This window comes from Neofelis nebulosa, chromosome 12, assembly GCF_028018385.1.
Source record: "Neofelis nebulosa isolate mNeoNeb1 chromosome 12, mNeoNeb1.pri, whole genome shotgun sequence".
NCBI classification, from domain to species: domain Eukaryota; kingdom Metazoa; phylum Chordata; class Mammalia; order Carnivora; family Felidae; genus Neofelis; species Neofelis nebulosa.
Window position 1 is genome coordinate 435,194 of NC_080793.1, and position 25,299 is coordinate 460,492.

At 49.6% G+C, this 25,299-nt stretch overlaps 1 protein-coding gene across 6 annotated transcripts in view; it reads left to right on the plus strand.

Annotated features, from left to right (window-relative positions):
- Positions 1–25,299, plus strand: part of PNPLA7 (patatin like phospholipase domain containing 7) — a 63,051-nt gene that overhangs the window by 4,499 nt on the left and 33,253 nt on the right. For 4 of the 6 annotated variants that reach the window (XM_058693385.1, XM_058693388.1, XM_058693390.1 and 1 more), the window contains exons 6-19: positions 578–669; positions 850–990; positions 1,566–1,725; positions 3,247–3,327; positions 5,773–5,901; positions 6,304–6,384; positions 7,593–7,719; positions 8,256–8,396; positions 12,645–12,745; positions 12,863–13,009; positions 21,754–21,831; positions 22,670–22,875; positions 24,178–24,309; positions 25,122–25,245. In XM_058693385.1, coding sequence (XP_058549368.1) covers positions 578–669; positions 850–990; positions 1,566–1,725; positions 3,247–3,327; positions 5,773–5,901; positions 6,304–6,384; positions 7,593–7,719; positions 8,256–8,396; positions 12,645–12,745; positions 12,863–13,009; positions 21,754–21,831; positions 22,670–22,875; positions 24,178–24,309; positions 25,122–25,245 — 1,740 coding nt within the window. The remainder of the gene's footprint in view (positions 1–577; positions 670–849; positions 991–1,565; positions 1,726–3,246; positions 3,328–5,772; positions 5,902–6,303; positions 6,385–7,592; positions 7,720–8,255; positions 8,397–12,644; positions 12,746–12,862; positions 13,010–21,753; positions 21,832–22,669; positions 22,876–24,177; positions 24,310–25,121; positions 25,246–25,299) is intronic. The other 2 variants (XM_058693387.1, XM_058693389.1) reach the window with 1 other exon arrangement.

Here is a 25,299-nt window from a genome sequence, read left to right on the forward strand (position 1 = left end):
ACGTGTTTAAAATAACTCCTGGTATTTTAAAATACTCCCGATTTGTTACTTGTTCTGGATAAGCAGTTAATTCATGTTCTTTGTAGCAAACTTGAAATACCACACAAGAAGCCATGTGAGTCCTTAGGTGGACCTCCTGTTCTCCTGGCCGTGAAACAAAGACACACTGGTGCTGCTTGCAGGCCATGATGCTGGCCTAGAGCCTGAACAGGATAGGGGCAGCTTTTAAAAGGCTGTCGAAAGGGGCTGCTGTGCCAGCGTGACAGAGGGGAGGCTGAGTGTCAGCTTTGCAGGCAGAGGGAACACAGGCCTGAGGATCCAGCACTCTGAGAATGCTGGCTGGTTGGTGATACGGCCAGGTGGCACTTCATCGTCAACGGCACCAGGGATGGTTCCCTGTGCCCAGGGCAAGTGGGGCAGGTGGGGCAGGCAGGGAAAGACCCTCGGAGCTGCTGTCACACCTGCAGGCAGCCCAGCTCCTGAGGGCTGCGGTTGACCCCTGAGGTTGACCCCTGAGGCTGAGGCTGGGTCCAGTAGGTCACAGGGTCAGGACTCGGCCTTTCCCTTCACCTTGCAGGTGACCACGCTGCCCCACACTCTCGTGGGGAGCACGGCTGCCCCCCGGCAGCGGGCAAGGAAGAGGACCAAAGTGCTGTCTTTGGCCAAGAGGTACTGGGAATGTCCTTGAGACCACACGTGCCCCAGCTGGCCTCCCTGGCGGGCCCTGGTGAGCCTGCTGGCCATCGCTGCTGCCTATGGCTTCCCTGCCTCTGGGTTTGCAGTACTCCTGCCATCTGCTTCGAACCCCTTTGGGCTTCTGCTCCAGAGGCACATATCTCTGCTTTGTAGGATTCTGCGTTTCAAGAAGGAATACCCAACCCTGCAGCCAAAGGAGCCACCACCCTCCCTGCTGGAGGCGGATCTCACAGAGTTTGACGTGAAGAATTCTCACCTGCCATCAGAAGTTTTGTACATGCTGAAGAATGTGAGGTGAGACCAGCCGGGTGAAGGAGGCTGCAGGAGGCCTGGGGCTGTGCTCCCTAGGACTGCCCAAGCTAAGTTTACCTTCCCTGGCCGTCCGCACGGCCTCTCACAGCTCTTTCCTGTTTAGTTTAGTATTTGTTTACTAATCAGCATTTCCATCTTCGTGAGGAAACTCAGAGCAGCTATGGGAAGTGTGTGGCTGGATCAAAGCTGCAAGTCTGGGTTCCCTTCCATCTCTGCCCAGAAACCCCATTCTTTCTAGTGGCGCTTCACCATCCAGGAGGGGTGTTCCGTCCACCTGCTTTTGCTTATGTCTCTGGTTCAGATTCATAGTCATGGCTCGAGAGTTCTTCGAGCTGACGGGAAAGCAGTTTATGGGAATTCCCGAAGTGTAAGCTTCTGTCCTGACAGTGACTCCAGGTGGCCAGTGCTGCAGGGTCTGCGTCTCTGTGAACTCTAGCCCTGTGGGTCTGACCAGCAGTGCCTGTGGCAGTGGCTGTATTTGCACCAGCCTCTTGGAAATGCTGTCCTTCCTTCTCTCCTTTCCAGAAGGTGTCCCACATGTGCTATGGTTCTTACAGGGTCCTGGGCCACTTTGAGAAGCCACTCTTCCTGGAACTTTGCAAACACATGATCTTTGTACAGCTGCTCGAAGGGGAACACGTCTTTCAGCCGGGGGAACCAGATACCAGCATCTATGTAGTGCAGGATGGGCGCCTGGAAGTCTGCATCCAGGACGCGGTAAGAGCGCCTGTTACGTGTGTGAATGGCCCAAGGGAGTGCAGAGCAAGGTGGAGGGTGTGGGTCTGTTGTGTATGTTGTTTGTTGTGTTTCTTTTTTTTAAGTAAGTTCTACACCCAACATGGGGCTTGAACTCACAACCCTGAAATCAAGAGTTGCATGCTCTACCGACTGAGCCAGCCAGGCGCTCATGTTGTGTTTTTACTTAGATGTCTGTCATTGAAAACATTTTTTTAAGTTTTATATTGAAAAGTTAGTATAACATTTTAAGTTTCAGTTCTTTGGGGAAAATGGCACACTTTGGTCCCGGCATTGGCACACAGCTGCCCTTCAGTGTTGGTACGTTACCTTCACTCATGCATGTGGGGGTACCCATGGGTTAGTGGGTTCAGCGGCATTCGGTGGTTTTCTGCCTTTTACCTGTTCTAAGCCTTTTGAGATGTCTCTCCAGTTTCCCGAGAACACCCTCAGCAGTTGGGTGTTGACCTGCCACCATCAGTTGTACCCTTGCCTGTTGTGAATGATTTTAACTCTAAGAAAATAATTAAGGTATTAATTCAGCTGGAAATGCAATACTTGCTTCCTGCCTCTGTTAATTACACCCATGAATCAGATGTCCCAGGGAGCAGCTTCCAGGCCAATCAAGCCTGTGGAAGTCTTGCTTTCCAGCAGAATGGATCCTTTGATTTGCCCAGGGGAGTGACCCAGGCTTCCCACTGCTTATTATTGTTGAAGCAGACACTCAGTGAGCCCCAGTCTGCACAAAGTGGCCCCTGACCTTAGGGAAGTCCCCACCTGCCAGGACCCTGGGGTGGGCCCTGACCCATAGTGGATCCCACATATTCTTTGGGTTTCTAGATACGATGTTGTCCGGGCAAAATTACTGTGTGTGTGTGGCTTCATCCCACACTGGACTTGATGGGATGATGAGAGAAGAAATGGTCTTTGTCTAGTTTCCTCCCATTTGGGCCATCAGCAAACAGGGTTATTGTTTCCCAGCTAGCCAGCCTTTCCTGAAAATGTGACTTTGGGCCAGAAGGAAGGGTTCTTGGAGGGTGACCAGGGCCAAGTTTGAACAAGTTCAAAAAGGAATTTCCTGGGTGAAGCTGAGAAGTTCCTGTATTAAATAAGCACCCACTTTTCTTTCTCTTTTAATCCAGTGGAAAAACACATCAAAATGCTATTATTTATGCCAGTAACAACCGAATTTGGTCCTTAGAACTTTTTGTTTGGGCCAGCACACTCACTTAGGTTTTATGAAATTCAGTCTAAGTCCTCCTAGTGAGAATAAGCCCTGGGTTGAAGGGCCACGCCCAGGCCGAGCTTCCTGATTGCTCTTAACTCATCTTTGTTTTTTCTGTCCTCTGCTTTGGAGCTTGCTCCACCTCTAATTCCTGAAGGTCAAGTAGGGCACAGCCTAACCCTCGGGACAGGCGACAGTGGAGGCTGGGTTGCCCAGCTGGCCTGGGCTGGGCTGAGCCACCTGTCAGGGGATGACTCTGCTCTGTTTCCTGAGTGCAGGATGGCACCGAGGTGGCGGTCAAGGAGGTTCTGGCTGGAGACAGCGTCCACAGTCTCCTCAGCATCCTGGATGTCATCACTGTGAGTCTCCCGGGTCTACCCAGAAGTCACCTGGACAGCATGTCCCTCACTGCCGAGTCCAGTTCTCCCCAGTGGCGAGGGGCTGGCCTAGGACGGGAGGGACCCCCAGCAGGTCAAGGGTGTGTGGGAAAGCAGCTGTAACTGTGTGTTGAAGGAGAGCTGGGCATTTGCTCACGGGTTTTGGCTGTCTCTTAAATGATTATATACACGTGGTCTGAGATGCAAAAGGCACAAATGTTGTGAGTGAAAACACTTCCTCTCACCCTTCAGGCCCCAAGGCCCCTTCCTAGGAGGGCCCTCCCATGGATCTTCTGTGGTAACGGGTGTCTCTCTGTTGTTCCCAATCTCCTGCTGTTGACTGGTTTTGTGTGCACGCCACTCCATATGTTTGAGGACCAATTTGCATGACAGATCCCTAGCAGAGACTTCCCAGGTGTGAGAGTGCACCCCCCACACGCCTGAGCCACAGTCCTGCGGGAGGACACCTGTGTCCTCACCCCACCAGCTAGGGAGCCATCTCATGTTTGATCTTTGCCAGTCCAGTCAATTAAAAGATAACATTTCATGTTATCTTGGGATTTTTAAACTTTTTATCATGGTACACTTGAAACATATTCAAAAGTAGACAGAATCGTAAAATTAATCATGTGTGCATCACCAGCTTCAAGAAGTCTCAGCTCAGCATGACTATTCCTATCTCATTAACTAGAATTTAATGTTTAATTTTCTTTTTCTCATGAGTAAAGTCTTCATACAATGAAGCAAATCTTAGGTGTCTGCTACTTGAGCTTAGATAATGCACACACCTGTGTAGCTCAAAAGGTGGCATGTGATTGTCACCTTACCTTCGAAGTTATTCTTTCTGCTTTCACTTTTAGCTATACATTGAGGCAGCTTATACCTCAGTTTCCCCAGAAACTGCACAGAGGAGTCTCTAGAGCAGTTCAGCAGACCTTGGCAAGGACGCATCCGTGTGGGGCCAGGAACCTATGTACTTGTGTGACACTCACATGGTGGGCGGAGCCCTTGGTGGGTGTCCTCTGATCCAGTTCTTGAGTTCTTGTGCACAAGGGGGTGATAAACTCCAGAGACTTTGAGGGTGCCCACTGTTTTTACCCATCCCTGTTAGGCTGGCACAGACGTGTTTTGAGCTGTGGTGGGGCCTGGGGTGGAGGCATGGATAGGACTCTGGCATCTTGCTCTGGCCCCAGGACCTGGTGTGCCTTCACGAGATGCTTGGCCAGGGCTGAGAGGGACACTACCTCTGAGCAAGGCAGACCTGCCTTAGAAGGCCAGCTGAGGGCAGCCTCTGCCTGGAGCCCTGTGCTGGGAGAGGCTACCCAGACGTGCAGGACAGGCCCCATATGGCTGTGTAGGGCTCTGGCTGGTGTGTTGGAATCTGTAAGGTGCACAGTTTTCTTTCTGTAAAGGATGTGAAATGAGCAGAAATGATTCCAAGGAGAAGAGCTGAGTCCCAGAACTCACTTAGAACATTTGAGAACCACATGCCCAGAGTTCCCGATGTACAGGGCTTGGTTAGGAGGTCGGGACTACCCCACTCCCCCATTGTGGGCAAACTTCCAGTTACACAGCTCCCTCCAGAGACTGCTGGGCCCACCCTGGTAACACAGACATTGCTAACATGTGAGGACTTACAAGGGTTGAGGGGCTTCCCCTGAAACCAGGGACCCAGACCAGCCAAGTTCCTGACCATTCAACCCTGGCGGTGTAGATGTGATGTACGTGTGGGCCGCTGAGACTCATCCATGGCAGGGCGGGGGGAAGGGGGGCATGCAAGTGGTGCAGCCACTGTGGAAACAGCATGGTAGTTTCTTGAAAGTTAAAGATGCATAGACCGCATGGCCCAGAAGTTCCACTCCTGGATATTTAGCAAGAGAAATGAAAACTGTTTGCACAAAATCCGGTGCGTGAACATTTATAACAGCTTATTTATAATTGCCCCAAACTGGAAACAGGCCCAGTGCCCTTCAGCTGCTGGGTGGTAAGGACACTGTGAAGCATCCATAAAATAACCCCGTTCTCAGCCATGAAGAGTGCCACTGCTGGTGTGTGAACAGCATGGCGGGCCTCCAGCTGCCGTCTCTGTGAGAGGAGCCAGACCTGTGTGGTTCCATTTATGTGACCTTTGGACAAAGGCAAAGCCATCAGGACAGAGAAAATCCCAGGGGTTGCCAGGAAGCAACAGTGGAAGGATAGGCTGGTGCCAGCAGAGGGTGGCATCCTCGCCAGAAAAACGGGTTTCTCTGTAGTGCCAGCCGGCTCCTCTGAAGTGGTTGGTGCTTGGAGCCCGCTGGCCATCTGCTTCCCGTGCAGGGCAAGGCTCCTCAGGGCCCTCGTGGGTGTCCCGTGTGGGGCAAGGTGCTGGCATCTCGCCCCTTCTGGAGACAGCGTGCTGGGAGCGGCCTGACCTCGCTGTCCTTGCAGGGCCACACTGCTCCATACAAAACTGTGTCCGCCCGTGCGGCTGTCCCTTCCACCGTCCTCCGGCTCCCAGCAGTGGCTTTTCAAGGAGTTTTTGAGAAGTATCCTGAAACCCTGGTGAGGGTAGTGCAGGTGGGTCGCTTTTGCAGTCCCCCTTTCTGGCCTGGGAGCCACTGCACGCACATGAAGGCGCATCCCGAGTGGGTGTAGAAAAGACTAAGGTGGCTTTTTGGAAGTTTTGTAATACACATTTTACAATAAAAGTTAACATTCATGACCTCACAGAGGTCCTCGGAACTCCTACCAGCCCCCAAGAGGGTTCTTTTTTTATTATTAAACTTGTTTTGAAGTAATCTTAAAGATTTACCAAAAACTTGCACACATAATGCAGAGAGTCCTTACGTCCCTAGCGCCAATATCTTAGGTGGCCGTTGGGGGGTTGTCAGAACCTCGGGTTCGTGCCTGGGAGGGTGGTGAGGGGCGCGGGGGTCTGAGGAGGCACCAGGCCTGGCACAGCTGGCTGTCCCCTCACAGATCATCATGGTGCGGCTGCAGCGGGTCACCTTTCTGGCTCTGCACAACTACCTGGGCCTGACCACAGAGCTCTTCAACCCTGTAAGTGCAGCCTTGCCCCCCCCCCCCCCCCATCCTTGTGGCCAGGACCCTGGGCTTTGAAAGGTTTACTCCTCTGCCTTAAAGCGGATACTGGTAGATGAGTCAGGGGCTTGAGTGTCCCGAGAGTTCCTGCCGAGAACCCTTCCCACCCATGGGGTTTGGGGGATGGGACTCCTACTCCTCCCAGAACAGCCTGCAGTTTGGCCTGAATGTGGCCCCTTTGGTCACCTTGCTCTGTGACCTCATTTCCCCTTTCCTGTTGCTCACTTGGTGCACACAGCTGAGCTGCCTGCCCACCCAGTGGAGGCGGCCACCTCCTGCACCCTGAGGTCCCTCCCGCCATGGGGTTGAGCTGATGGCTGTGAGAAGGGTCAGCTCACTCCACCCGGAGCTGCTGTGAGCAGTAGATGAGACCCTCCGAGGCCCTGGTTGGAGGGGGCTGGATGCTGATCTCTAATTATTGGGGTCGGTGTTACACTTGGGTGTTGTCTCTAGTTTTGATGGGCATTAGGTTTTATCATCTTCCTTTACTGGTATTCTAGGGCATATCCTTTCGGTTTTTTTTTAACTTAAGATTTTTAAAAAATGTTTATTAGAGAGTGTGCGCGCACACACGCGAGTGGGAGAGGGGGTGGGGGTGGACAGAGGATCTGAAGCAGGCTCTGCATTGAGAGCAGAGAACCCGATATGGGGGCTCAAACTCATGAACCTTGAAATCATGACCACTCAGGTGCCCCAACCTTTTGTTTTCTACATTACTGTCCATCTGTTTTTTTAAAACAAATTTAATATTAATTTTTTGAGAGAGACAGAGTATAAGCAGGGGAGGGGCAGAGAGAGAGGGAGACACAGAGTCCAAAGCAGGCTCTAGGCTCTGAGCTGTCAGCACAGGGCCCGATGCGGGGCTCGAACTCACGAACCGCGAGATCATGACCTGAGCCGAGATCAAGAGTCGGATGTTTGACTGAGCCATCCAGGTGCCCCAATATTACTTTCCATCTTAATGAAGGGCATTAAGGTTTCTGACAGTGTGGACCACCATTTAAACTTGACGGAGTTGCCAGGATAAAGCAGGCTGGGCCTTTGTTGCCGTAAGCACACAGCTAGTCTCTCCACTGGTCACCACTCTTCTCATCCCCCTAAGTGTGGCTGCGGAGACTACTAGCCCAGGGTACCGCTGGAGCACCTGCTTCTTTCTCACACCCCAGGAGAGCCAGGCTATCCCCCTGGTGTCTGTGGCCAGCGTGGCTGCTGGCAAGGCCAAGAGGCAGGTGTGCTGTGGCTCTGAGGATCGTCTTGAGAGGCCCCTCCGGCCCCAGGAGTCCTGCGATCCAGGTACTGGCCCTGGCCTGGCCTCCAGCCTGTGTCGGGCCTCCTTTCCTCCCCTCACCCCTGTCTCTGTGGGAGGACTTGGCTCCAGGAGGCAGCCATTCGGGGAGCAGATTCCAAACTTCATGTCGCTCTAGCCCTTGAGAGGGGCCTACATCTGGGGCAAGAGACTGTCCATTGAAGCATCTTGGCTAGGGGTCACCTCCAGGGTGACAGTATAACGTGCAGCCATGCTAACAGATGTGGGACAGGTCACCAGCTCGTGTATAAACAAATGGCTAACAGACTAGTAAAATCAAGCTATGCTGCGTGGGGTCCTTCCTGGAAGGTGGCTTTGTATAAATTCACCTGAGGGTCCGGTGGAGCGCCGAAGCGTGCCAGGCTCATGCCAGTGCGCTTGGAGGGCCACCTGGACTAAAACGGTCCCTGGGAAGGGCCAGGCACGTGTGGGTGGTGAGGGTGTGTTCAGAGGCCCTTGAGACGTGATTTCTGCACTGCTGTGGGAACAGAGGCCTTGCTTCCCACCCGTCTCCTCCCGGCAGATCGAGGGGGCAGCCGTGCAGCAGCCCCTGGGCCTCTGCTGAAGAGGAGCCAGTCCTTCCCGCTGCCTTCTGTTCACGAAGAGATCCTGGATGAGCTCAGCAAGGCCCAGGCAGGTGACCAGGCCCCTTTTGCTCCACCAGGTAAGGCATTGGGTACCCTGGCCTTGGAGCGTTGATGGGTGGGCAAGCCCTCAGGCCCAGAGAACCCTGTGCACACACTCAGCCTTGATTTGATGCGGTGGTGATTGTCTTGGTGCCCCAGGCATCCTGTGGGCTCCTCTCCACACTGTGCCACTTCTGTGCTACTTCTGTGCTCCCCGTGTTCTCACCCCCGAGGCTGTGCCCGGCCACTGCAGGAGCATCTGCTCCAGCACCATCCTTTCTTCCCTGTGCACACCATCAGGCTGCATCCCCTGCTGAAATAGACTTCCTAGGCCCTCTGGCCCCTCAGCTGCCACTGGATCTGCTTCCACGCAAGCAGAGCTCTCCAGGAGCTGCCCGTGCCAGCTCACCCCCAGTCTGTCTCTGCTGTGCTTTCTCAGCAGCTCTCTGCCCCTCTCCGGGGCACCTCCCCCACAGGGACTTGGCCTCTGTGTGGAGAGGCTCCCAGCGCATCCTGGCGGTTGGGCCAGGGATCCTCTCATCCCGTCCGCAGCCTTCACAAACTAGCTCATTCCTTACCACCTTCTAATTTTGCTCTTACGTTCATTAGAAAGTTTGTTTAGTTTTTATGTGCATTTTGTGAGTTGCCGGCAGGTTTCATCATCTGGTGTATTTGAGAGCTATCTGCGTCCCCCTTTAAGAATTGTCTGTTTATATTCTCTGCTCATTTTCTGCAGGGTTTCCTGAGTCTGCCTTGTTGACTTGCATTAATTCTGTATATGCTCTGGATAGAGACCTTTCACCATTTGTGATTGTTCAGATGTCTTTTTTCCGTGTTCGTCTGTTACAACGCCCAGCCTTGCGGACCATTGTGGAGCAGGAATCCTTGATGTTCATTTATTGAAAAGCAGCCGTTGCACACCTTGTGATTTGTGTTTGGGGCCTTCCTTATTCTTTGCTCATTCACTGGGTTGTAAGTGCATTTGTCTAGATCCTTTTCTGCTATCTCTGTGGTTTTCCCTTCCCTGAGGTCTCATTCATTTGCACTTCCTACTTGTATGTGTTTGAAGTAAGAAATTAGGTCTTTTCTTACTTCGTATACTGATAATTTACACAGCGCCGTTAAGATCTTTCATTTACCTTACCTGTTGCTTTTTTTTTCCTTTGGTGCCATGTTCATTTGGTATCAAGTTTTTGACTACGTGGAATTTTTTGTTTGTTTAGTAATAGATTTTTGGAGATGTGGTTCACATACCATTAAGTTCACCCTTTAAAAAAAAAATGTTTATTATTATTTTTTTTTGAGACAGAGTGGGGAGGGTTTGGAGTGGGGGAAGAATCCCAAGCAGGCTCCATGCTCAGCACAAAGCCCAATGAGGAGCTTGAACTCACAACCGACTTCCAGATCATGACCTAACCCAATATCAAGAGTCAGATGCTTAACTGACTAAGCCATCCAGGTGCCCTGAGTTCACCCTTTTATTTATGTATTTATTTACTTAGGGGGGCCTGGGTAGCTCAGTTGGTTGGGCATCTGACTTCGGCTCAGGTCATGATCTCGTGGTTCACAAGTTTGAGCCCCATGTCGGGCCCTGTGCTGACAGCTCAGAGCCTGGAGCCTGCTTCTTGGATTTTGTGTCTCCCTTTCTCTCTGCCCTTCCCCTGTTTATTCTCTGTCTCCCTCCGTCTCTCTCTCTCGCTCTCTCAAAAATAAATAAAACATTAAAAAAATTTTATTTATTTACTTAATTTCTTTATTTTTTAAAGCTTATTTATTTGAGGGAGAGAGAGCACAAGCAGAGGAGGGGCAGAGAGAGGGAGAGAGAATCCCAGGCAGGCTCTGCACTGCCAGCATGGAGCCCAATGCGGGGCTCAAACTCATGAACTGTGAGATCATGACCTGAGCTGAAGTCAAGAGCTGGACGATTAACCAGGTGGCACCCCCCAGTTCACCCTTTTAAAGTGTACAATTTATTAGTATATTCACAAAATTTTACATCCATCACTACTGTCTGTTCCCAGAACATTTTGTCAGACAGTGGAAATGCCGTGTCCTCATCAGCCATCACCCCCTGCACCAGCCCCGGGCAACCACTGATCTGCTTTCTGTCTCTTGGGTTTGCCTGTTCTGGATATTTCATTACTAGGATCTACTTTTTAGGTATCTTTTGTGTTTTTAGGTATTCCTTTGTGTTCTATTTGCCTGTTTCTTCAGGGATACCAAGGTGTTCTCAGTTTTCATTAACTGCTTATGGTTGTATAATATGAATACAGAAGGTGTAAATCGTGAATGGACAGCTTATGATTTTTCACAAACTGAACTCACTTGTGAGGCCGGCACCCAGGTGCAAAAAGCAGGTGCCACGGTTACCAGTGGTGAAGTTAGGCTGCTGCTCCCTGCTCTTCTGAGTCCCAGCAGCCAGGCTGCTTCTCAGCTTTCGTCTGACATCCATGCGTGTTGTATGGAGCAAGACGCACCTGTTCTCGCTGATGGATAGAGATTTATTGTGTGAATACACCGCATGTGTGTCTGTTGAACACACATGTATGTGTTCCTGTTGAAACCGCTGGCTCATAAAGTGCACACGATTGACTCGGAGGCACTGCCCACGCTTTTCTGAGTGTCGGTCCCAGTTAGTGCTTCCACTACCCTCCCAAGGCTGTGCTGTCCACTGTGGAGCCTCCGTCCCCTCAGGTGCTCTTGGCCTTGGGTGTCTGTGCTGCCGACAGGTCGCACCATCTTCCGGGAAACCTCCTGCTCTTGCACCGTCCTGTCTTCTTTACCTCACCCCCTGGGCCACAGTGGGTCTCTCTGTGGCTGCACCTCCAGCCTCCTGATGACTCTTGAGCCCCAGCACTTTCCATTTCCATGGGGAGTGGGCTGCCATTGTCTTCTGTCCATTTTCCTCTTAGGGTGTCATTCATCTAATTGTTGATTAATAGGACTTCTTTAGATAGTCTCTGTTAGATATAGGTATTGAAAATATTTTGTGCTCTTTTCACCCTCTTAATGGTGTCTTTTAATGAACAGAAGTTTTTAAATTTCATAGGGTCCAATTTATCAATTTTTTTCTTTTGTGATTATTATTTTGTGTCCTATTTGGGAAATCTGCTTGTAAGATTTAACATTTTACCATTCATATTTATCCTTCTAGGATTGGTTCTTTTGTCTAAAGTGAATGGGGGTCATGATACACTTTTTTTCCAGCTATTCAGCTGAACTGCTGTATTTTTTAAAAATGTGTTTAGCAAATTTTTTCAAAAGAAGCTTAAGTGCTAGATAACTGAAAATAATAGCAGTCCACAAATAATAAAGTTTGACTCTGAATTATCTAGTTCCATTAACATGTCTGGTTAACATCCATGCAGGTCCCAATACCTTTCCTCTGGTCCAGAAAAATAATGCCCTCTTATAGGACATGTGTCTGCAAAGATCAGAGACACTGATCAGAATCTTAAGTTTTGTCAACTGTCTTGTATATAGTACATAATACGTGATGTGTATAAACTAGGAGAATAGCATCCTACAGAAATGTGTAACCTTTGATATATGTGTGTATCCATTATGGGGAGTATAGTTGGGTTTTATTTGTAAAATAGATATTGGTATCACAATACCTTGGCTTAATAATAAAACAGTAATATGTTAATATATAAAATGTTAATAGGTTGTTAAATAATAACATAACAGTATTACAGTAAGTACTATAAATACACAGTATCTCAGACTGAACAAAAATAGTTATGATTAAAAGTTGGTTGTGGGGGTACCTGGCTGGCTCAGTCAGTGGAGCGTGTGACTCTTAATCTCGGGGTCATAAGTTTGAGCCCACGTTGGGTATACAGATGACTTAAAAATAAAATCTTAAAAATAAAAAAAAATTTTTCTTCTAATGTTTAGTTTTGAGAGAGAGCACAAGTGGGGTAGGGGCAGGGAGACAGTCACAGAATCCAGAGCAGGCTCTGAGCTGTCAGCACAGAGCCTGATGCAGGGCTTGAACTCATGAGCTGTGAGATCATGACCTGAGCTGAAATCGGGCGCTTAACCAACTGAGCCACCTAGGCACCCCCCCCCCCAAATTTTTTTAATTTAAAAAACAAAATAAAAGTTGGTTGTGGGTCACAGGAGAGCATGACAGCACAGTGACTTTGCGCTCCAGTGGTTTTATCTACCAGGATCTGTGCTCCTCAGGCTTTAAGGAGAGCTCAGCCGGCCTTCGGTGAGCGCATATGGACCCACGTGCCCAGGCTGCTCCTTAGTGTCCTCAGTCTTCCCTCCATTTGTAGGGGGCACAGCAGGTGCAACCTCAGACCTGAGGATGGCATGTGACCGTGCCAGGGTCCTTCTCCATGCAGAAGAACGCCTTGGGAGCTCTGTGGCCAGCAAGGTGGGTGGGGACCCTCTTTCCCCTCTCTGGCTTTGGTGCCCCTTGGCTGTAGTGTGTGCTATGGGGACCCTTCCCCTGCCACACCCCTCTGATCACGCTGCCTCTGTTCTTCTCAAGTCCAAGAAGAACGTGATTGTTGCAGACACTCCCTCTGCGGTCTTCCACTACTCAGAGACTAACTTAGATGAGACTGTCTCCAGCAGGAAGACAGATGCTATCTTCAGAGCCGCCAAGAAGGACCTTCTCACCCTGATGAAGCTGGAGGTAAGTGGCCACCCTCCTGCCCTGTCTCTGGCTTGGGTGAGCATGGAGACATGTGCAGTCTCTGGTGGGACAGGTGGGTGATGACTCCTGCACATTGTCCTAAAGACCCACGCCTTTGGGGCAGTGTGTCCCGGGATGGAGTTATTGTGCTGGTGGCTTTGCAGACCCTCTCCCTGGCACTTTCTCAGTACATCCTTGCCCTCCTCCGCGGGCTGTGAGTCCTGTGTGCTCTGCAAACTTTGGATGCCATCTAAGGGTTAAAGAGTTGTGAATACCTTGTATACAGAAGAGAGTGGGTGCCCATGGAGCCACCACATAAGGGACCAAACTACTGGTCCCGAAACCAGCTGTGTGCCCTCAGTGGCTGCAACCCCCTGCTCCCCGGGAAGACCACTGCCTTGCGCCTGTGTGTGGACTTGATGTGCGCGACTCCTCCTGTGTGTCCTCTGGGCCTACTGACACTCGCTCAGCTTTGTGCCTGTGACTTGCCCACAGGGTTGTCAGTCCTGGAGGCCCCATCACTGCTGTCTCTGGCTCGGGCCAGCATGGGAATGTGCTGTGCATATCTATCTCTCATCTGTGCTGTGGAGGGACACACACTCATGTGTCTGTGTCCCAGGGGGTATATATCACCACTTGCCCAGATCAGTGGCAAGGGCTCCTGTGACCCTGCATGCATGACAGCAATTGGGATTTTCAGACTTTTCCATTTCAGACAAATACAGGCACAATGAACATGGCTTTTAATTTTTCTTATTTTATTATTTTTTAAGATTTTATTTTTGGGGGCACCCGGGAGGTTTGGTTGGTTAAGCATCCAGCTTTTGATCTCAGCTCAGATCTTGATCTTAGGGTCGTGAGTTCAAGCCCCACGTTGGGCTCCACACTGGGCATGGAACCTACTTAAAAAAAAAATGCTTATTCTGTATCTATTGATATGACCATGTGTTTTTGTTTTTTTTGTTTTTTTTTTGTTTTTTTTTGTCGATGGGATGAATTACATTGAACTGATTTTTATTTTTTTTAAAAAAACCTGTTTTTTAATGTTTATTTTATTTTTGAAGGAGAGAGAGACAGGGTGTGAGTGGGGGAGAGACACACACACACACACACAGAATCCGAAACAGGTTCCAGGCTCTGAGCTGTCAGCACAGAGCCCAACATGGGGCTCGAACTCACAAACCACAAGATCATGACCTGAGCTGCAGTCGGATGCTCAAACAACTGAGCCACCCAGGCGCCCCCCATTAATTGATTTTTCAAGTGTTGGACCAGCCTTGCATACCTGAGACAGACCCCACTTGTTTGTTGCGTATAATTCTTATGTTGTTGGATTTGATTTGCTAATGCTTTGTTGAGAAATTTTGCATCTGTGTTCATGAGAGACACAGGTCTAAGGTTTTCTTGTATTGTCTTTGTCTGGTTTTGGTGTTTGGGAAATGCTGGCCTCATAGAATAAGCTAAGAATTCCCTCTGCTTCAATTTTCTGAAAGAGATTGTAGAGAATTAGTATAATTTCTTCCTTAAATATCTGGCAGAATTTACCAGTGAACCCATCTGGGCCTGGTGCATTCTGTTTTGGAAAGTTATTAATTGCTGACTCAATTTCTTAATAGATATAGGCTTATTCAGGTAGTCTCTTATGTGAATTTTAGTGGATTGTGTCTTTCAAGGAATAGGCTCATTTCATCTAGGTTATTAAATTGTTGAACATAGATTGTTCATAGTCTTCCTATATTATCCTTTTACTTTGCTTGTTATCTGTAGTGATGTCCCTTCTTTCATTTCTGATAGTAATAATTTGTGTTCTCTTTCTTTTTTTTCTTAGTCGGCTATAGGCTTATCAATTTTGTTGATTTTTTCAAAGAATTGGCTTTTGATTTTGTTGATTTTCCCTATTGATTTCCTGTTCTCAATTTTATTGATTTCTGCTCTAATTTTTTTATTTAAAATTTTTTTTAACATTTATTTATTTTTGAGAGACAGGGAGAGGCAGAGTATGAGCAGGGGAAGGGCAGAGAGAGAGGGAGACACAGAATTTGAAGCAGGCTCCAGGCTCCGAGCTGTCAGCACAGAGCCCAACGCGGGGCTCAGACCCACAAACCGCAAGGTCATTGTCTAGCCGAAGTCAGACGCTTAACTGAGCCACCCAGGCGCCCCTGTTCTAATTTTTATTATTTCTTTTCTTCTGCCTACTTCTAATTTACCTTTTCCCCCTTATTTTATTTTATTTTATTTTTAATATTTATTTATTTTTGAGAGAGAGACAGAGTGTGAGCAGGGGAGGGGCAGAGAGAGAGAGAGAGAGAGAGAGAGAGACAGAAAATCTGAAGCAGGCTCCAGGCTCCAAGCTGTCAGCATAGAGTCCAGTGCAGAACTCAAACTCATGGATCACAAGATCATGACCTGAGCAGAAGTTGCCACCCAGGAGCCCCTCCCTAATTTTATAAGGTGGAAGCTTAGATTATTGATATTGGATCTTTTCTGATTTATGCAATCAGTGCTATAAGTTTCTATCTAAATGCTGCTTTTGCTGGATCCCACAAATTTTGAGTTGTGTTTTCATTTTCATTTAGTTAAAAATTTGTTTAAGATTTCTCTTGAGGGCGCCTGCATGCCTCAGCTGGTTGAGCATCCAACTTCGGCTCAGGTCACGATCTCACGGTTCGTGAGTTCAAGTCCCACGTCGGGCTCTGTGCTGACAGCTTGGAGCCTGGAGCCTGCTTTGGATTCTGTGTCTCCCCCGCTCTCTGCCCCTCCCCCACTCACACTCTGTGTCTCTCTCCTTCAAAAATAAATAAACATTACAAAAAATTTTTTTTAATAAAATTTCTCTTGAGATTTCTTATTTAACCCATGTGTTGTTTAGAAATGTGTTGTTTAGGGGCATTTGGGTAGCTCAGGTCATGATTTCATGGTCGGGCTCCATGCTGACCGTGGAGCCTGCTTAAGGTTCTCTTCTGTCCCTCTCCCTCAGCCCCTCCCCTGCTCTTGCCCGTGAGCACACACTCTCTCTCAAAAAGAAGAGGTGTTGTGTAATTTCCAAGTATTTTTGGCTCTTCCAGTTATCATTCTGTTATAATTTCTCACTTAATTCTATTGTGCTCTGAGAGCAGACTTTGTATCATTTGTATTTCCTTAAATTTATGAAGATGTGGTTTATCCCCAAGGCATGGGCTATCTTTGTGAATGTTCCGTGTGGGAAGACCGTATTCTGCTTTTTTGTATGAAGTAATATAGATGATAAATTATGCCAGTTGTTGGATGATCCTGTTGAGCTCAGCCGCGTCTTTGCGGATTTTCTGCTAGCTGGGTCTGCATTTCTGACAGAGAGGGCTGAGTCTCCATCTACAATAGTGGATTTGTCTGTTTCTCCTGCGGTTCTGTTTGTGTCTCACGCATTTTAACGTTCTGTTGTTAGGTGCGCACCTCGTGTATAGGGTTGGTACACCTTCGAGAATTGACCCCTTTAGAGGCACCGGGGTGGCTCAGTTGGTTGAAGCACATCGATTTTGCCTCAGGTCACGATCTCACGGTTCGTGAGTTCAAGCCCCACGTTGGGCTCTGTGCTGCCAGTGCAGAGTCTGCATGGGATTCTCTCTCTCCCTCTCTCTCTCTGCCTCTCCCCATCTCTTGCTGTCTCTGTGTCTCTCAAAATAAATAAATAAACTTAAAAAAATTGACCCCTTTATCACTGAGAAATGTCCATCATTATCCCTGGTAATCGTCCTTCTGAGAAGTCTGCTTCATCCTCCGGAATCAATAGAGCTGATTCTGCTTCGTTTTGTTTTCTCTATTCATCTACTTTTAATCCATGTGTGTCTTTACATTTAAAGTGGGGTTTTTTTTTAAGTTTATTTATTTTTGACACAGAGAGAGAGCGAGCATGAGCTAGGGAAGGGTGGAGAGAGAGAGAGGGAGACACAGAATCCGAAGCAGGCTCCAGGCTCTGAGCCGTCAGCACAGAGCCCGATGTGGGGCTCGAACTCACGGACCGTGAGACCGTGACCTGGGCCGAAGTCAAACGCTTAACCGACTGAGCCACCCAGGTGCCCCTAAAGTGGATTTCTTGTAAGCGACATATAGTTGGGTCTTGTTTTTATAGGTAGTCTGACAACCTTTGTCTTTTTTTTTTCTGCCTTCCCCCTAGTTTATTTTTTTTAATTAATTAGTTTTTAATTTACATCAAAGTTAGTTAGCTTATAGTGCGATAATGATTTCAGGAGTAGATACCAATGATTCATCCCCTACGTATAACTCCCAGTGCTCATCCCAACAGGTGTTTTCCTTAATGCCCCGTACCCATTTAGCCCATCCGTCCATCTGCCCACCCACAACCCCTCCCACAACCCTCAGTTTGTTCTCTGTATTTGAGTATCTTATGTTTTGTCCCCCCTCCTTATTTTTATTTTTGCTTCCTTTCCTTTATGTTCATCTGTTTTGTATCTCAAATTCCTCATACGAGTGAAGTCATATGATATTTGTCTTTCTCTAACTGACTAATTTTGCTTAGCATAATACTCTCTAGTTCCATCCACGTAGCTGCAAATGGCAAGCTTTCGTTCTTTTTGATTGCTGAGTAATACTCCATCATGTATATATACCACATCTTTATCCATTCATCTGTCAGTGGACATTTGGGCTCTTTCCATACTTTGGCTATTGTCGATAGCACTGCTATAAACATGGGGGTGCACGTGCCCCTTCGAAACAGCACACCTGTATCCCTTGGATAAATACCTAGTAGGGCAATTGCTGGGTCATAGGGTAGTTCTATTTTTAGTTTTTTGAGGAAACTCCAGACTGTTTTCCAGAGTGGCTGCACCAGCTTGCGTTGCCACCAACAGTGCAAAAGAGACCCTCTTTCTCCGCATCCTCGCCAACATCTGCTGTTGCCTGAGTTGTTAATGTGAGCCATTCTGACAGGTGTGAGGTGGTATCTCCTTGTGGTTTTGATGTGTATTTCCCTGATGATGAGTGATGTCGAGCATTTTTTCATGTGTCGGTTGACCATCTGGATGTCTTCTTTGGAGAAGTAACTATTCATGTCTTTTGCCCATTTCTTCACTGGATTATTTGTTTTTTAGGTGTTGAGTTTGATAAGTTCTTTACAGATTTTGGATACTAACCCTTTATCTGATATGTCATTTACAAATATCTTCTCCCATTCCGTCAGTTGCCTTTTAGTTTTGCTGATTGTTTCCTTCGCTGTGCAAAAGCATTTTATTTTGATGAGGTCCCAATAGTTCCTTTCTGCTTTTGTTTCCCTTGTCTCCGGAGATGTGTTGAGTAAGAAGTTGCCACGGCCGAGGTCAAAGAGGTTTTTGCCTGCTTTCTCCTCTAGATTTTGATGGCTTCCTGTTTTAATTTTAGGTCTTTCATCCATTTTGAGTTTATTTTTGTGTATGGTGTGAGAAAGTGGTCCAGGTTCATTTTTCTGCATGTCACTGTCCAGTTTTCCCAGCACCACTTGCTGAGGAGATTGTCTTTATTCCATTGGATGTTCTTTCCTGCTTTGTCAAAGATTAGTCAGCCATACGTTTGTGGGTCCATTTATGGGTTCTCCATTCTGTTCCAGTGTCTGAGTGTCTGTTTTTGTGCCAACAACCTTTGTCTTTTAATTGGTGCATTCAGACCGTTGATGTGTAAGTGATTACTGATAGAGTTGGGTTATTACCTACCACATTGTTTACTGTTTCCGATTTGTTGCCCGCGTTTTTCTTGTTTTTTGCTTTTTGTGATTATTATGCGTTTTGTATCATCTGTTTTTCCTCCTTTTTTGGCTTATCTGTTTTATATTTCTTTTTTACTTTTTTAGTGGTTGCCCTAAACTTGCAGTATATATTTGCATTTAACCCTAGTCTACTTTCAAATTACCCTGACATCATAAGAAATATATATATTGGTCTCTGCCCCCGGCTTCTGACAGCTTCTGAGTTCTCCTTTTAAACACGATACTGCCTTGTAGAGTGTGAGAGCTTAGAACCAGGTAACCCTAACTGGCCACCACTTGGAGCATCATGGCATGCATAATCAGGTACGTTGTTGCTATTGCTGTTACCATTTTGAAGAGATTTGCCTGTTAGATCAATTAAGAATAAGAACTATGAGGCTCAGTCCGTGGAGCATGCACCTCTTAATCTCAGGGTCGTGAGTTTGAGCCCCGTGCTAGGTATAGAGATTACCTAAAAATAAAATCTTGGGGCCCCTGGGTGGCTCAGTCGGTTAAGCGTCCGACTTCGGCTCAGGTCATGATCTCGTGGCTCGTGAGTTTGAGCTCTGCATCTGGCTGTGCGCTGACAGCTCAGAGCCTGGAGCTTGCTTTGGGTTCTGTCTCCCTGTCTCTCTGCCCCTCCCCTGCTCATGCCCTGTCTCTCTCTGTCTCAAAAGTAAATAAACATTAAAAAAAAATTTTTTTTTCTATCTTACAAAAAAAAGAATAAGAACAATGAAAGTTTTTATTTTCCCTTCACTTACGTGTCTCCTCCAGTGCTCTTTTCATTATGTAGATCCGAGGTTCTGACCTGTATCGTTTTCCTTCTCTCTGAAGAACTTCTTTCAACATGTCTCCAGGCAGGTCTGCTGGCAACAGAGTCCCTCTTGTGCGCATCAGGCAGCATCTTCATCACCCCCTCATGTCTGAAGGGCAATTCCAGTGGGTGCAGAATTCCAGGTTTTCTCTGTTTTTTTCTCTCAACACTCTCAATATTTGACTTACTTTTGTCTTGCTCATGTTCATTTCCAAGAAGTTAGATGTAATTCTTTGTTCCTCCGTAGCTCAGGTGTTTCTTCTCTCCAGCTTCTTTTTTTTTTTTTGTCCTCCAAGTTTGTTTATTTATTTATAAGAGAGAGAGACAGGGTGAGCGAACTGGAGACAGAGAGAGAGAGGGAGAGAGAGAGAATCCCAATCCCTGACATGGGGCTCAGACCCACAAAGTGTGAGATCATGACCTGACCTGAAACCAAGAGTTGGACACTAAACTGACTGAGACCGCCAGGCACCTCTTCCTTCCGACTGCTTTCAGGACCCTCGTTTGTCTTGGACCTTCTGTGCTTTGAAATGATCTGTATGCCTGGGTGTGGTGTTCTCTGACTTCCTGGTCTGTGGTTTGGTGTCTGACATTCATTTGGGGGAATTCTCAGTCATTATTGTTGCAGTTATTTCTTTTGTGTCTTTCTCTCTTCCTCCTCCTCCTCCTAGCCTTCCCTTCACATGTGTGTCACACCTTTGTCGTTGTCTCACAGCCCTTGGGGATCCTGTTCTGTGTTTACAGTTTTGCTTGTTTGCTTGAGTTTCACTTTTGGAGTTTCTGTTGCTGTGTCCTTAAGTGTCAAGAGTCTTTGCTCAGTGAGTCCAGTCTGCTAATGAGCCCATCAGAGGGCTCCTTTCTGCCATACTGTCTTTATCTCCAGCTTTTCTCTTTGGTTCTCGAGATTTCTCCCTCTGTGCTTACACTGCCCATGTGTTCTCGCGTGCCGCCTACTTGATCCACAGAGCCCTTAGCGTATATTAACCGCAGTTGTTTAAAATTCTACTCTGATAATTCCAACACCTCTGCCAGGTCTGAGTCTGGTTCTGATGCTGCTCTGTCTCTTCAGACTGTGGTTTTGCCTTTGTGTGTGCCTCGTGGTTTTTTCTTGATGGCTGGATGTGATGTCCCGCGTCAGAGGACCTGCAGTTTCCCTCTGCTCCCCTGGCAGATCCAGGAGGTGCAGCTGGGCTGGTTTTCTCCCTTCTCAGTCCCATAGCTGCTGCCACTGCAGCCCAGCCTGGCGGGGTGTGGGACCTGGGCTCTAATCTGTGGCTTCCTGCCTGGCTTCAGGGGGCACAGCACCACCCCCACCCTCCCCACCCCCCCGCCCCAGGCCTGCTTTCTAGGCTTCTGAGAAAGCACAGGGGGGACAAGGCCTGCCACAGTGCACCTGCACCTTCTCTGCGCAGGCTCCAGGTAGCCTCTGGCTGGAAGAGGGGAAGGGGGTGTCTTCCTCACTTGGGAAGTCAGCACAAAGGCCTAGCAAGGCCACCCAGACTCTGCACCTCAGCATCTCATTCATACCGGAGAGTAGCTGTGCTGCCACCTGACCTTACAGTAACCCTGTGCACCTTTGAAAAGATTGATGGTTTTCAGTTGCTGCTTTTAATAACTTTTATTATATTAAAGGTATAATTAATGATAAAAGAGAAGGAACTCTTGTCAGTAGTTCTTGAGTGATATAGGGAGGAGTGGGGAGGGGAAGGGAGGGAAGGGCCATGGGTCCCGTGTGGTCTGTGTTCAGTGGGGCCTGTGCCTCTGCGTTGGAGTCTCCCAGTGCGCCTCAGGGTCACCCCCAACCCTTTAGGGAACACAAGATGGCTGACGTGGGCTGGGGCTGGGCACTCCCCTTCCTCTGGCCAGCTAAGCCCTGATGAAGCCCCAGCAGGTCAGGCTGTGCTGAAGCAGTTTCCCCCACGGGCAGGCCTGTGAAGAGCACATAAGCCTCTGGAGTATTTTACAATATCCTGTCCCTCCTGCTACTGGAGGCCTAAAGGCGTTTAGGGCATTCTTCTTGGGTATTTCCTATGAGAGCCCAGCTGGGCTCCTGGAGGTCAAGTTCACAAGGCAAGGGGGCTCCATGTCTGATGTCTGAAGTCCTGTGCCAATGGTACCAGTGTGATGTGGGTGGCTGTGCAGGGTCCGCCTTGGCAGCCGTCCTCGGACAGTGTCCGTGCTCTCTTATGTTGGTACTTGCATTCCTATTTTTAGGACACCTCGCTCTTGGATGGCCGGGTGACGCTTCTCCATGTTCCGGGGGGCACGGTGGTGTCGAGGCAGGGAGACCAGGTGAGCAAAAGGCCATGGTCGGAGGGAAGTGGCCACCAGGGCTGCCCAGTGCTGTAGCCAGTGCTGGACAGGATGCAGGGTCTGTTGCCACTGTTCCTGAGGGTGCTCTTCCCGTGGGGCTTGTGGAGGTGTCTACAGCCATGTTGTGAATCACTGAGCCCGCCCTGTTTGTGGGGGTGGGTGCGTGTGCACACTCACAGACGCGCGCGTGCTTGCATATGTGTGAGGGTCATTACTGAGCTCCTAGGTGCAGAGGACATGCTTTTGTTTTCTCAATTCCTAAGTCCAAATACAGATGAAAAATACATTTTTCTAAATAAATGAACCTAATTTCTGATTCTGAAAGCCTTGTTGTGCTGGGCAGGCAGGGATCATCTCCATGGCATCTGCCCTCCTGGGAGCTCGTCTCTCTTGCTGCTGGGTGGTCTGGGTGTCCCTCTTTGTAGGAGTTGGGTCTTCTGTGGCCCCTGCACCAGTATGCCGGAAGGTGTTTTGTTTAGTGTGCTCTTAGAGCAGCTTTGGTGAAACAGGTGTTTTTTGCTGGGAGAGCAGACTGAGCATGGGCCCTCCACCCTTGTGCCCATGTACCTGCTGGAGCGTCACTACACGGGCCCAGGTGACCACAGTCAGCTGAAGACCCAGGGGCAGGACTTGGGGGACAGAGCTCCTAGGCAGCACGAGCCTGTGCCCAGGAACAGTGACATGAGACAGCACAGGCAGAGGAGAAGCATGCAGTTCCTGGGCGGCCCCCTGGCCCCGCCATGCAGAGCCCCCATGGTGCTGCTGCACTGACTGCCCGGACCCAGGGGTCTCCAGCCCACACCCCTTGTTTGGTTAGGACGTGAACATCCTCTTTGTGGTCTCGGGGCTGCTGCATGTGTACCAGCGGAAGATCGACAGTGAGGAGGACACCTGCCTGTTCGTAGTGCGCCCGGGGGAGATGGTGGGCCAGCTGGCAGTGCTCACGGGAGAGCCCCTCATCTTCACCATCAAGGCCAACAGGGACTGCAGCTTCCTCTCCATCTCCAAGGCCCACTTCTACGAGTGAGTCCCCGCTGGGCCTCGACCTGCCACGTGAGGCCAGGCCGGCCTGGGTGGCTCCTGTGCGGGTGGCTGTTGTGGGGCCCACGTCAGGCACCTCTCGGGGCCCTGCCTCTAGCCCTACTCACACCCAAGGAGACAGGAGTTCCAGGGAGAAAGGTGAGGTCAGTGGGGTGAAGTAGCAGGAAGGGCTTGTTACCCTGTGGGGTGGCCACCATGCCCCCTGCCTCTGGAGGCCCAGAGAGCTTCGGGTCCTCTTCAGGAAGACAGTCCAGATCATCCATAAGCCTGGACGTAGACCCTTGTCCACCCCGCCCAGCCCCTCCAGGCCCAGAGGTGTCCTCAGCCTGCTGAGGGAGCCTGATCGTCACCCCTGTGTGCGTGTGTGTTGTGGGCTCACAGTGTGTGTCGTAGTCCTGAGAGAGCTCATCTAACCCTGGGCCTTTATGTACTAAATTCACGGCTCCCACCGAACTCCCCTCCTGGCCCCTGTGTCGGCCTGATGTGCTGACCACCCCCTGCAGTGCCTCAGGGGCTTCCTCAGTCATTGTCCGAAACCGAACTGCCGATTTCCCCCCAGTTTTCTCCTGCTCCCATTTTTCTCTTCTCTGTAACTTGTGACTCTAACTGCCGCTTGCTCAGGCAGAATTTTGGAGTTGCCCCAGCCTGCCGCCCCTGAGCTAACCGTGCCCTTGCTGCTCCTTCTAGAAGCCTTCACAGTATAGGGGACACCCTGCTGCTGCCCTCGTCCCCAGCAGCTGGTTCACACACGGCGACGAGGGAATTGGGTCTGTTGTGTTCCTGCCGGCCAGAGTCTGCCAATTACTCTGTCACGCCCAGAATCGACCCAGAGCGTTCCCAAGGTCCTGCGTGGCTGTTGCCCTCTGACCTCTCAGCCTCACCCTCACTCTTGTGCCCCCACTCAGCCCTTTTTCCACACCCACTCTGGTCTTCATGGCACAATGCCTCCCACTGCTGGGGTGAGACGTCAAATGAGGCCTGTACTCGGAGCACATCTGTGGGGGCGATGGCAGCTGGCAGGGGCCTCCACAGACTCTCCCAAAGCTGCTGGCAGCTGTGGGGCGTGTACAGACCACATCGGAGCAGGTGGCTGAATGGTTGCTGAGCTCTGTCCTAGCCCTGGGCCTGTGTCCCTGTCACCTGCTACGTGACATCACCATCTGATAAGTGTGGGTACAGGTCCCGCCAGCTCTAAGTGCTGTGGCCTGGAGGGAAGGGGGTAGCACCGGAAGGGTTGGCTGTAGGTCTTGCTGGAGCAGGAGTGACTCTGGGCGGGCTTGGCAGAATCATGCGGAAGCAGCCAACGGTGGTCCTGGGCGTGGCGCACACCGTCGTCAAGCGGGTGTCGTCCTTCGTGCGGCAGATCGACTTCGCGCTGGACTGGATGGAGGTGGAGGCCGGGCGCGCAGTGTACAGGTGGGGCCCGTAGGCATGCAGGTCTGTCACCTGCAGTGTCTCCACTGGGAAGACCAACTCCTCTGGCTCTGCTCCCTGAGGTCCCCACACCCACGTGCTTCCTGGCCCTCCTCCCACGGTGTGTGTGCGCACACACTCAGACACGCGCACACACACACTTTTTCATGGGCATCTTTCCCTATCAACGTATGCAAATGCAGGCTCTCCTTTAAGATGGCCCAGCAGATGGGATGTTAGCACAGCCTGTGTGAAGGTGCTCATGTGCTGAGCGTCTGGCCTCTTAGCTCCACGTCGCAGCAGCAGCTGTGTCCAGAGTTTCACACAGACACGGGCTGTTGCCATCTGGTTTTTATGGTATTGAAAATTAAAATCAACAACATTTAAAATAGTTATGTATTTTTTGATGTGTTTATTGAAGTTTATTTGAGAGGGAGAACGTGAGCGGGGAAGGGGCAGAGACAGAGAGAGACAGAATCCCAAGCAGACTCCACGCTGTCAGCGCAGAGCCTGACACAGGGGCTCGAACTCGCGAACGGTACTGTCAGACCATGACCTGAGCCGAAATCAAGAGTCAGATGCTTAACCAACTGAGCTGCCCAAGCGCCCCGAATGATCATTTGCTTAAAAATCACAATAAGCCCTTTATACGTTAGCGTATATATTTTTTGATGGAAAATAACTGTATTTTCCCAACCAAAAAAAATTTAGTGAGAAGATTATATTTTTTTAATTAATTGGTTTATTTGCCACCCCAAATGGTAGAGGGCTTCCCGGCCTTGCCCCATCTGCTCCATCGGCCTCTGTCCCCACAGGCAGGGAGACAGGTCAGACTGCACCTACATCGTCCTCAGTGGCCGGCTACGCTCTGTGATCCGCAAGGATGATGGCAAAAAGCGCCTAGCGGGGGAGTATGGCCGCGGAGACCTCATCGGTGTGGTAGGGCCAGATTCCCTGTCCCCACCAGGCCCTGCTCCAGGGTGACTCCTGGCT